Source organism: Heteronotia binoei, chromosome 17, assembly GCF_032191835.1.
Source record: "Heteronotia binoei isolate CCM8104 ecotype False Entrance Well chromosome 17, APGP_CSIRO_Hbin_v1, whole genome shotgun sequence".
NCBI lineage: Eukaryota > Metazoa > Chordata > Lepidosauria > Squamata > Gekkonidae > Heteronotia > Heteronotia binoei.
In genome coordinates, this window is record NC_083239.1 from 47,517,883 (window position 1) to 47,530,448 (window position 12,566).

The 12,566-nt window shown below is 50.2% G+C and overlaps 1 protein-coding gene across 1 annotated transcript in view; it reads left to right on the top strand.

Moving 5' to 3' along the window:
• CLPTM1 (CLPTM1 regulator of GABA type A receptor forward trafficking) overlaps positions 1 to 12,566 on the top strand; it is a 59,888-nt gene that overhangs the window by 30,697 nt on the left and 16,625 nt on the right. The window contains exons 5-7 of the mRNA XM_060258237.1: positions 1,451 to 1,568; positions 6,283 to 6,368; positions 9,548 to 9,668. Coding sequence (XP_060114220.1) covers positions 1,451 to 1,568; positions 6,283 to 6,368; positions 9,548 to 9,668 — 325 coding nt within the window. The remainder of the gene's footprint in view (positions 1 to 1,450; positions 1,569 to 6,282; positions 6,369 to 9,547; positions 9,669 to 12,566) is intronic.

The window sequence follows — 12,566 nt, forward strand, 5'->3', positions numbered from 1 at the left end:
TCAAAAAGGATATTATAGCATTGGAAAAAGTTCAGTAAAGGGCAACTGAAATGATTAAAGGTTTGGAACCCTTTCCCTATGAAGAAAGGTTAAAATGCTTGGGGCTCTTTAGCTTGGAGAAACATTGACTGAGGGGTGACATGATAGAGGTTTACAAAATGATGCCTAGGATGGAGAAAGTAGAGAAAGAAGTGCTTTTCTCTCTTTCTCACAATACAAGAACTCGTGGCCATTCAATGAAATTGCTGAGCAGTCAGGTTAGAACGGATAAAAGGAAGTACTTTTTCACCCAAAGGGTGATTAACATGTGGAATTCACTGCCACAGGAGGTGGTGGCGGCTACAAGCATAGCGAGCTTCAAGAGCGGTTTGGATAAAAATATGGAGCAGAGATCCATCAGTGGCTATTAGCCACAGCATATTATTGGAACTGTGTGGGGCAGTGATGCTCTGTATTCTTGGTGCTTGGGAGAGGGGGAGAAGTGGAAGGGCTTCTAGCCCCACTTGTGAACCTCCTTTTTTTTGGCCACTGTGTGACATAGAGTGTTGGACTGGATGGGCCATTGGCCTGATCCAACATGGCTTCTCTTATGTTCTTACATCCAGGAGTCTCAAAGCGGCTTGCAATCTCCTTCCCTTCCTCTCCGCACAACGGGCCCCTTGTGAGGGCTGAGAGAGTCCTGAGAGAACTGTGACTGGCCCAAGGAGTGGGGAGTCAGACCAGGTTCTCTAGATTAGAGTTTGCTGCTCTCAATCACCAGACCACGCAGGCTCTCCCTTGAATGGTGCACAGCCTGAAATATCCAGTACCAAGCTGAAAGTCACAGGCTGTGATGCTCTGCAGAAGCAGGCAGGGATATTGCCTCACTCTGGCATCTCTGTGGTGCAATCCCCATGCGCCCGGCATCAACAGTTCGAGAAGCGACTTTGTTCCCTTTAATTCTGAAAACACCAGACTGGGTAGAAGGCAGATTTGCGTCCCTTTGGCAAAAAGAAGGAAACATGCCAAACCAGGTTTGCTGGGACCTTTCTCTGTAAAGATTTTTGGCCTTGAATGCAAAAGTCAAGCTATTCCAGGCGGTAGGGAATAAAGGGAGTGGACAGAACTATTAGTGGGGTTGTATTCTGAGACAGCTGCATTGTTCAGTTAACGTGAGTGGCACTGCCCGTTCTAGTAGCAGGCAGCGATGGTTGGGCTCTGGGCTATTTTTTGGAACAGGAACTCCTTTGCATATTAGGCCACGTCCCCCTGATGCAGCCAATCCTCCTGGTGCTTACAGTAGGCCCTGTAAGAGGAGCCCTGTAAGCTCGGAGAATTAGCTACATCAGGGGGGGAGGCGTGGTCTAACATGCAAAGGAACTCCTGCTGCAAAGGCCTAGTTGGGCTCCTTTCTCCGCCTGCCCGGTGATGCCACTAACTCTGGCCCGTTTTTGCCCGTGTGTGGTTTCAGAGCGTCCAGCACAACGGCTCCATCTACATCCACGTGTACTTCACAAAGAGCGGCTTCAATCCCGACCCAAAGCAGAAGAACTCCTACAAGCGGCTCTCCACGGTCCACACATCGCGAAGTAAGTCTCTCCCAGGGATATGTCCCAACCCTTCATATGAACATATGAAGCTGCCTTCTACTGAATCAGACCTTTCGTCCATCAAAGTCAGTCTTGTCTTCTCAGACTGGCAGCGGCTCTCCAGGGTCTCACGCTGAGGTTTTGCACACCTATTTGCCTGGACCCTTTTTTGGAGATGCCAGGGATTGAACCTGGGACCTTCTGCTTCCCAAGCAGATGCTCTACCACTGAGCCACCATCCCTTCCCCCTCTCTCTCATCTGGAGGCTGCAGCTGTTAGTTGTAGGCAGAACCCAGCCTAATCTTTGCGGAGATCCAGAGTATAATCCTAAACATACTCTGTTTAGGATTGCATAGAATAACAGTTAAGGATACGCACGGGAGTTTTCTTTTTTAAAAATCCAACGTTCTACCCAAGCCGTTTGAGAAACGCCAGATGCCATTCCAGTCAGTTCCCAGGTCTTGAAGAGCAGCAGCTGCAAGCTTCTCTTGAAGGGTGTCCAAGGGTGCTGTAGAATGGGGGCTTGGAAGATCAGTCTGTTCACAGAAGCCGCAATCGTTTGGATCCCTCCTTCCGTGATCAGTTGAGTTAAGCGCTTATACCCAAAAGCTTTCCAGATGGTGATCTTAAATATGTAAAATCAGTTATAAAGACGACATGTGTCAATTGCCCTAGTTTAGGAGTCTCGCAGCCCAATCCTATGCAGGTGCACTCAGAAGTACCATTAGCTTAAAGGTCTTACACCCAAGTCAATATATATAGTATTGCAACTGCAAGTGGCAATGCATTTATTGAGGTTATTTAAACGGGTTTTCTGTTCGTTGCTGATATTGCTGCTGATTAGCTACGTACTGTTAAATTCTCAGAATTTTCTTTTAAAGTCGCATTTAAATCTGTAAAATGAAAGATGACAAAAGCATAAGAAAGCAATCCTTAAAAACAAAACAAAAGTCCAGCAGGAACTCACTTGCCTATTAGGCCGCACCCCCGATACCACCTTTGTTTCACACAGGGCTTTTTTGTTTTTTGTAGAAAAAAGCCCAGCAGGAACTTATTTGCATATTAGGTCACGCCTCCTGACACCAAACCAGCTGGAACTGTGTTCCTACTAAAAAGAAAAAAGAGCCCTGGTTGTAGGGGTGAGATTTCTGCACTCAATACCATCTCCACGTGCCCAGTGTCTCTAGTTCTTTTTTGCCCCAACTTACCAATCGTGTGGCTTTTTAAATGTTCTTTATGACTGGGAAAGCAAGACAATTAAACAAAAGTCTTTGCCAGTTTCGTAAGGGAATAGTCCCACTTTTACAGAAAATCCAAGGACACAGGCTCGACCAGAAAGCATACAAAGTCCATATAAAAGTTCAGATTTTCAAGACAGAACTCCCGTTCCTAAGCAAAGATGCTTGCATTGACGTTAGGTTTCCGCGTCCAGGCACAAAGCGACGAAACGTTAGCCAATTTTTCGTTTCCCGCAGAGGCTGCGTGCTCGGAGGACTCATCTCTTCACGATACGAGCTCTCCGAGTCATGCATAGAAGCTGGCGTCAATTGCTTCAGAGAGCGGCAATTGACGCCAGCTTCTATGCATGACTCGGAGAGCTCGTATCGTGAAGAGATGAGTCCTACGAGCATGAAGCCTCTGCGGGAAGTGAAAATTTGGCTAACGTTTCGTCGCTTTGTGCCTGGACCCAGAAACCTAACGTCAATGCAAGCATCTTTGCTAAGGAACAGGAGTTCCATTATGAAAATTTGGACTTTTATATGGACCTTGTATGCTTTCCAGACGAGTCTTCGTCCTTGGATTTTGTATAGAAGTGGGATTATTCCTTTACGAAACTGGCAAAGACTTTTGCTTACTTGTGTCGATTGGGATTTAATATTCAGTGTATAAGCTTGTAGCTCCGTGAGCCCATGGCTTTTTTTCTCTGCTTATGTTATATGGTGCCCCTCTCTTATTTTTTCCTTTGGAAAAGCAAGACAGCGGGTTAAGGAGAAGTTGCTTCACGGAAATAATATTTTTTTAATTATTAATTTTTCAAATTATTAATTAATTTCCTGGTGTCGCCCACCAGGGAGTGCCTCGGTCTTGAGGCGCTGGTGGCCAGTGTCAAGATGTCACCATGGGTGAGCGACCAAGGCGCTGAGTAGAACAAAGTTTGGAGTCCTGTAGCACCTTTAAGAGGAACCTTTTCTCCATCTCCCAAAATTCTAGGCCTTGAGGGCATCCAACGAAGCCGATGGGCAGTAGGTTCAGGAAATAAGGAAATAGGACTTTACGCAGAGTGCTTAAAATGTGAGACTCACTGCCAGTGGCTATGTAATCATGGCCACAAGAATAAGCAACTTTAAAGGGGAATTAGATCAACTCACCTTCCATGAATCTGTCTATCAGTGGCTACTAGCCTTGGTGACTGAGGGGAACCTCCACATTCAGAAGCACTAACCCTCTGAATCCCGGAGTCAGGAAGAAACATCAGGGAAAGGCCTCAGCCTCTCTGCCCTGTTGTTGGGCCCCCAGAGGAACCGGTTGGCCACTGTTTGAGACAGGATGCTGGACTAGGTGGGCCACTGGTCTGATCCAGCAGGGCTCTTCTGATGTTCTTCTCAGAGGAAGGCCTCAGCCTCTCTGCCCTGTTTTGGCCTTCCAGAGGAACCAGCTGGCCCCTGTGTAAGACAGGATGCTGGACTAGGTGGGCCACTGGTCTGATCCAGCAGGGCTCTTCTGATGTTCTTAATGACAACAGTAGGTATGATTTGGTTAGGTGTGATATCCAGATGTGTAGTAGGTGTGGAGAAATCAATCCAGCAGGATGCATTGTCTTGAGTTTCATCAGTTGTAATTCAGCTGCCTTTCTGATTCCCATCTGGATGAGCGGTGACTCACAAATGCTTACCCCCCTGCCGCAAATGTGGTTAGTCTTTAAGGTTCTGCTGGACTCTAGCCCTTTTCTTCTGCAACAGACAAACTAACACGCTACCCATCTTGAAATTAAATCCAAAAGAGTTTTCATCTAGACATTAGGAAGAACTTCTTGACAGAAGAGTGAAGAAGGCTTCCTCGGGAGGCGGTGGTCTCCTCCTTTGGGGGTTTTTAAAGCTGAAGCTAGACGGCCATCTGACAGCAGCGCAGATTCCGTGAACTTGGCAGTTCACGAGAGAGGGATGAATCTGCGCTCAGCTCTTAGCGGCCCTTTCTTATAGGCCCAGAGTAATGCCAATCACCGCTTTGGGATCGGGAAGGAAGTTTCCTCCAGGCCAGATTGGCCAGGGATCCTGAAGGTTTTTCTGCTTTCATTTGGACACAGAGCAGGGGTCACCGGGGATGTGGAGGTGGAAGCAGTTGTGCATTTCCTGAGGTCGCTTCCAGGGCCGTAGCCATGATTTCATGTTCGGTGAGGCCCACAGCAGGATTCGTTGTTTGAGGAGGTCGGAGGGCCACCCGGTTTGCCAGCCCTGAGCTCTCGGCACTGTAAGCTGCTTTGAGTTCCACAAGTGAACCCCTTTTGCCTGGGCAGTCACAGCAGCTCCGCTCCCCCCCACTCCTTTCTTATGTGCCCCTATCCCAGAGAGACAGAGAGCTCTTGACTCTACCCACCCCCCTTTGCTCTGCATGCTGTGTTAGGGGAGGGGAGCAGCAATGGTACTAGTTCAGAGTGGTGGTGAGCAAAGTAACATATGGCAATATATTCAATTTCTTTCATTAATAACTACTTTTTTCCCCCTATCCCATATATTACTTTCTACCTCCCCCTCCCCCCATTACTTGACCCCCGGCGGTGTACTGTATTCAAAACATCATTATAAAAGGTACCCCTAATTAATAAGAACCAAAGTTCATATCCTCTCTCGCTCATACTTAATCGTTATCAAAGATTGTCCAATGTCCTTTTTTTTTCCCTTCTTTTTCTACGTACCTTCTGAACTTCTTCCACTCCATCTTAAATACTTCTAAATCATAGTCTCTCAAAGTTCTTGTTAACTTATCCATTTCACTCCATGTCATAACTTTTAACAATCCAATCCCATTTTTCTGGTATTTTTTTTTTGCTTCCACAACTGTGCATACAATATCCTAGCGAGAGACAGAGAGCTCTTGACACTACCCGCCCCCCCCCCTCTTTGCTCTGCACGCTGTGTTAGGGAAGGGGAGAGGAGGGGAGCAGCAATGGTACTAGTTCAGAGTGGCGGTGAGCAAAGGGGACAGATTAGGGACCCTCCAATGGAGAGGCCATATAGTTGCAAGGGAGGTTGCCTGGGCCCCACCGTAGCTACAAGCCCGATCACTTCCCCTTTGAGGTCACTTCCAGTTTTACGTTTCTGTGCACGAGGACTAGAAATTGAGAGGAATCCTAGATTCTTTCAAGGCAGACAGACGTGCAGCCTGAATTAGATAGGCGCATGTGTCCTTTTGGAATACTTTTGCACAGGGACGATGACTATTAGCCAAGGTGGCTTCAGGGAGCCTCCATGTTCAGAGGCAGCCAACCTGTGAATGCCGTTGTTAGGAGGGAACATCAGGGGAAGGCCTAGGCCTCTCTGCCCCCTTTCTGCCTCCATTGCGCGAAACGGAGCGCTGAACAAGACGGACCATCGGTCTGATCCAGCCGAGGCACTGAAGTTATGCTTAATTATAATAATGTGTTGGTTGGCTTGGCCTGCTGAGACGGTTGAATGCCAGTTTCTGTCCTCTTCCCCCACCCCCTTCTTCTTTGCAGTGATCAATAAGTACAAGCGCAGACGGTTCCAGAAGACCAAGAACCTACTAACGGGAGAGACGGAAGCGGATCCCGAAATGATCAAAGTAACGCTAGCTTCTCTCACCAAACTCTCTGGCTTTTGCTCAGTCCCTCAGTCCGCTGAGGTCAAAGCGATCACCCTTCGCAGTGAGAACAGCCCTTGTGGCTGGCAGATCTTTCCCCCTGCACCTTTGCCCCCCCCCCAAATAATTCAACCTTCCCTGCCTTATGCAGGTGTTAGGTGGTGAGAACCAGTTTGGTGTAGTGGTTAAGTGCTCAGACTCTTATCTGGGAGAACCAGATTTGATTCCCCACTCCTCCACTTGCAGCTGCTGGAATGGCCTTGGGTCAGCCATAGCTCTCAAAGGAGTTGTCCTTGAAAGGGCAGACTCTTATCTGGGAGAACCAGGTTTGATTCCCCACTCCTCCACCTGCAGCTGCTGGAATGGCCTTGGGTCAGCCATAGCTCTCATAGGAGTTTTCCTTGAAAGGGCAGACTCTTATCTGGGAGAACCGGGTTTGATTCCCCACTCCTCCACTTGCAGCTGCTGGAATGGCCTTGGGTCAGCAGTAGTTCTGGCAGAGGTTGTCCTTGAAAGGGCAGACTCTTATCTGGGAGAGCCGGGTTTGATTCCCCACTCCTCCACTTGCAGCTGCTGGAATGGCCTTGGGTCAGCCATAGCCCTCATAGGAGTAATCCTTGAAAGGGCACCTGCTGTGAAAGCTCTCTCAGCCCCATACACCTCACAGGGGGGAGAAGATATAGGAGATCGTAAGCCGCTCTGAGTCTTTGATCCAGAGAGAATTGCGGGGTATAAATCTGCAGTCATCTTCTTCTTCTTGGTCCCGGACACTGATGGGCCTTTGATGAATTGGCACAGCAAGCCAACATCAGGAAACGATTTCTATCACGCCCTTTTGGCGGTTCCAGCTTCCTTCTCCATCAGATGTTGAAGCTTGCCGTCTCTTTTGACGGGGGAAGGGGGAAGTTCACACAAGCCACTTTATTTATAGAGGTGGAAAGATAATACAGGCTGGGTTTGGGAAAGGGAAGGGTTGGGAGGGGGGGGTGGATCTATTAAACCATTACAGCAGAAAAGCCAGAGTTCTATTTAAAGCCTGGCCTGGAAATGGCTGCTTGCGGTTTGCGGGGGAGAAGCTTTTGAAGTGATTGAGCGAGCCCTGCTTCCCGGAGCAGCTGTCTGGCCGTGGTTGAAAGAGGATGGCCGGAGGAGATGGACCGTCAGCCCGATCCGTCCGGGCTCTTTTTCCACGGCGGGTAGGCTGAGAGGGGAAGAATTCCCTTCTGAGCTGCTTTTGGGCTCTGCGCCGCCCCACTAGAGCATCGAGCGAGTGGAAACAGGAGGGATTCGTTCAACGAGTCACACTGCTTGCCCATTTGGCGATTTGCATTGTGGCTGCTCCGTTCAAATTCCCCCTCCCCCACCCTCCGTTTAGCAGCAGAAACGCCACCTGTGCAGCTCCGTGTGCATAAGCCCCGGGGCCTCGTCCCATCACAACCACGTCGCTTCCAACAGCCGTTGTAAGAGCCTCGCCGCACTTTGCCAAGGGCCGTCGTCAGCTACCTCAGCTCCTGCCACAAGCCTGCAATTTCTGGTCGCGCTATAATTAGAGAGTGTCTTTTTGGCATCTGCATGGGTTCCGGGCTGCAGCGGCGAATGTAAAAAGGAAGCCTCTTGACAGCCGTTTCAATTCAGCGCGAGTTTAAAAAACCCTTAATGCTCCAGGCATGCGTCAGTTCTGTCGCTGGGTCGGGTGTCGTCAATGGCACGGCGCCGCAGTTTAGAGTTGCACGGGTCTCGTCGTTTATAACCTGGCCTGTTTTGCGAGGGACCGGGGAAGACAACTACCTTAATGAAAACTGGAGAGCTGCTTTTTAAAAAACTGTGCTGAACTAACCCAAGGTTCATTGCTGTAGCGCAGGGGTCCCCAGCGTGGAGCCCGTGGGCAGCATGGTGCTCACCAGGTGTTTTGGGGAAGGGGAGGGGCGTGAAGGTAGACCGCAGCAGCCATCTTATGGCTGGATACACCACGTGGTGTCAGAATCCTAGAAGTGCACGCAGGCTCCGAAGGGTTGGGGACTCATTTAGGAAACCTGCCACGGCTCTTCCTCAGACGTCTCCTTTTGGCTTACCTCAGGGGTCCCCAACCGCCGCGCCCTCCGCCATCTTTCTTGCGCCCTCCAAGCGGGCACTACGCCACGGCTTCCAAAATCTCTTTAACGATCCCTGGGCCAAAAGAAGTACGTTCGGCCACCACCAGGGCCAGGGCTTTTTCTGTGGCGGCCCCCACATGGTGGAATGCCCTCCCAGAAGAAATTAGAGGTCTCGTGGAACCTGGTGCGGTTCCATAGCGCCTGCAAGACCAAACTCTTTCCGGCTTGCATTTTAACAACCAAGGCGGGCAACCGCTACGTCATAGCTCTGAGAGCCCAACCGGCACTATAATAATAACATCTGAGCGCCAACAGTAACAAATGTCAGCAACGTGTGAGCGCTCAAGTAATAATAGTAGCGATGGTCAACAAATCTTGGATGATGAGTTTATAGTTTGTAAATCGTTACATTGCCCCGTGGCGCAGAGTGGTAAAGCAGCAGTACTGCAGTGTTGTGGTGTGAACTCTCTGCTCACGACCTGAGTTCAATTCCGGCGGGAGCTGGGTTCAGGCAGCCGGCTCCAGGTTGACTCAGCCTTCCATCCTTCCGAGGTCGGTAAAAGGAGTCCCCAGCTTGCTGGGGAAAAGTGTAGAGGACTGGGGAAGGCAAGGGCAAACCACCCCGTAAAAAGTCTGCCGTGAAAACGTTGTGAAAGCAACGTCACCCCAGAGTCGGAAACGACTGGTGCTTGCACAGGGGACCTTTCCTTTCCTGTTTTGTTTTTTTAAGCTGAATTGTTTTATGCAGTCATTTTAAAATGTCGTTAGCCCCCCTGAGCCCGTAAGGGGGAGGGCGGGATATAAGTCCGATTAAATAAAGTGCACGGGGCGCTTCCCCAGGACAGACAGTCTTGCAGGCGTAGGCAGGAAACAGCATGCGGCTGATAAGTCCTGCAGGGCCTGGATCTCCAGCAGGAGCTCGTTCCACCAGGTTACGGGCCCAGACCGAAAAGGCCACGACCCTCGTTGAAGCCAGCCAGGCGTCCTTAGAACCCGGGACTGTGAGAAGATCTTGAAGGCGTCATGTCCACCTTTGGCTTTTATTCAGGCATTATGCTTTTCTTGCAGAGAGCCGAAGACTACGGCCCCGTGGAGGTGATCTCCCACTGGCACCCGAACCTCACCATCAACATTGTGGATGACCACACGCCGTGGGTGAAGGGCAGCGTCCCTCCTCCTCTGGACCAGTGTAAGGGCACCCTGAGGAACGGTGTCGGGCGGGGAATGGGGGCAGGCAGGAGGGAAATGCTGACTTCTTCCTTACGGTGGCCCAAGCACAGTTTTCGTTCAGCCCTTTTCAGTCGCTTTCTATACCCTTGTTCGTTAGCGACGTTTGTGGGGTGCAGCGATGGCAGGGCCACGGTGAAGAGTCTAAGCAGCTGTAAGGTAGAAGAACATAAACAATGCCAGAACTGCTACAGGTGATCTGTGGTGTGTAGGGTCAGCAGGAAGCAGCACGGCAAAGAAACTTGCTGGTGAGCAGGGGGAACAGGATCAGGAGAAACACCGAGGGTCCACAGTTAATGTGTATTTTGTGTGTGCAGTTAAGTGCGTGGACTCTTATCTGGGAGAGCCGGGTTTGATTCCCCACACTTCCACTTGCAGCTGCTGGAATGGCTGTAGCTCTGGCAGAGGTTGAAAGGGCAGACTCTTATCTGGGAGAACTGGGTTTGATTCCCCACTCCTCCACTTGCAGCTGCTGGGATGGCTTTGGGTCAGACATAGCTCTGGCAGAGGTTGTCCTTGAAAGGGCAGACTCTCATCTGGGAGAACCGGGTTTGATTCCCCCCTCCTCCACTTGCACCTGCTGGCATGGCCTTGGGTCAGCCGTAGCTCTGGCAGAGGTTGTCCTTGAAAGGGCAGACTCTTATCTGGGAGAACCGGGTTTGATTCCCCACTCCTCCACTTGCAGCTGCTGGAATGGCCTTGGGTCAGCCATAGCTCTGGCAGAGGTTGTCCTTGAAAGGGCAGACTCTTATCTGGGAGAACCGGGTTTGATTCCCCCCTCCTCCACTTGCAGCTGCTGGCATGGCCTTGGGTCAGCCGTAGCTCTGGCAGAGGTTGTCCTTGAAAGGGCAGACTCTTATCTGGGAGAACCGGGTTTGATTCCCCACTTCCCCTATTGCAGCTGCTGGAATGGCCTTGGGTCAGCCATAGCTCTGGCAGAGGTTGTCCTTGAAAGGGCAACTTCTGCGAGAGCTCTCTCAGCCCCACCCACCTCACAGGGGGAAGAAGATAAAGGAGATTGTAAGCCGCTCTGAGTCTCTGATTCAGAGAGAAGGGCGGGGTATAAATCTGCAAGTCGTCGTCTTCTTTTTGTCATCAAGTCGCAGCTGCCTTATGGCAGTCTTGTAGGGTTTTCAAGGCAAGAGAGGCATTCAGAGGTGGTTGGCCATTGCCTGCCTCTGCGCAGCAACCTTGGGCTTCCTCGGTGGTCTCCCATCCCAGGGCTAGCCCTGCTCAGTTTCCGAGAACTCGCAAGACCTGATCTCAGAACGACAACAGGAAAACGACAAAAGTAGGATTGTCCTGTGAAGGAAAATGACACGGGGTACTGGTTGATAGATGAGCCCCGTTGCGCAGAGTGGTAAAGCTGCAGTACTGCAGTCAGAGCCCTCTGCTCACAACCTGAGTTCAATCCCTGGCGGAAGCTGGGTTCGCAGGTAGCTGGCTTGAGGTTGACTCAGCCCTCCCATCCTTCCAAGGTTGGTAAAATGAGTCCACAGGTTGCTGGGGGGAAAGTGTAGATGACTGGGGAAGGCAATGGCAAACCACCCCATAAAAAGTCTGCCGTGAAAACGTTGTGAAAGCAACGTCACCCCAGAGCCGAAAATTACTGGTGCTTGCGCAGGGGACTACCTTTACCTTTTTACCGATTGATAACCAAGAGACAAAAACAACATTATCCAGCATCAAAATTTCAACCGATACCCCGTGTCGTTTTCCTGTTGTTCTGAGATCTGGTCTTGCGAGATCTCAGAAACTAAGCAGGGTTAGCACTTGGATGGGAGATCCTACAGGGGTGTCGAACTCATGAGGGCCGGGCTGCGTTGGGCCGGGCCATGTGTGTACCTATTTAGGTAGCAGAGATATAAACTTTATAAAGGACACAAACATGACTAAAGTTTTTGGGTTTTTTTTTTAAAACCTAAAATAAAACATGCTTAAAACATTAGCACTTTTTGGTCTTAAAAGTTGCTTGCTTTGTATTTCTCCCATGGGAACCAGGGAACTTGGCAAAAGAAGCGCTGGCTCTTTCCCTCCCTCCCCAGGGAACCCAGAGGGGGAGGAGCCTCAACCAATGCAGAAAATCGAGGTTTTTCTCTGAAGCTCTGCTGTGCGATTGAGGAAGCCTTGCAAAGCAAGTTGAGATGCAGAAGGAAGCAAGAGAGAGGGAGAAGGAAGCAGACGACAGCCAGCTGCTTGGGGGCCTGATTCTGCCCTCGGGCCGCAGATTTGACACCCCTGACCTAGGAAGTCGGTTCTGGCATTGTTTATGTCCTTCAAGCTTACAGTGCATGCTAAACAGAATGACAGGATGCCTGTAAACATATCGCTTCCTGGAAAAGGTGGCGTTACAGTTTCATCTTGGTGGGACCCAGGTTCTTTGGCAAAGCGATTAGCAGAATGTGAGATGCAGAAGGCTGAGACCAGCCATTCTAGGCCAGGGAGCGCAGCCGTCTGCTCAGTGCTGCAGTCCAAAGGTACAGCGTCTTCAGCAGACAGCTGGCTAACAGAGAGTTCCAGCAAGCGAGAGGTGCCATCCACCGGACTCGTTGCTGGCTCATTCATCAAACTCCTCTCGCCATTAAGTTTTTCCCGATGTTCAGCTGAAAGGCTGTTTATTGATTAGCTGCCACAGATGACTGTAGCTGTCCCTTTGGCATTTTATTATTTACTTCCTGGGAGTATTTGGTGTTTTAAGGGAGGGGGTATGTGAGTGTGTGTGAGAAAGAGAGAGCCAGAAGCACATCTTTTGTTCTGTCTTGCACACGGATCCTCACGTGCGTGTATGCAGACATCTGAAATCTACCTCCAGCGTCAACCAGCGACTTCTCCAGATCCTAAATATTCACATATCGTATCA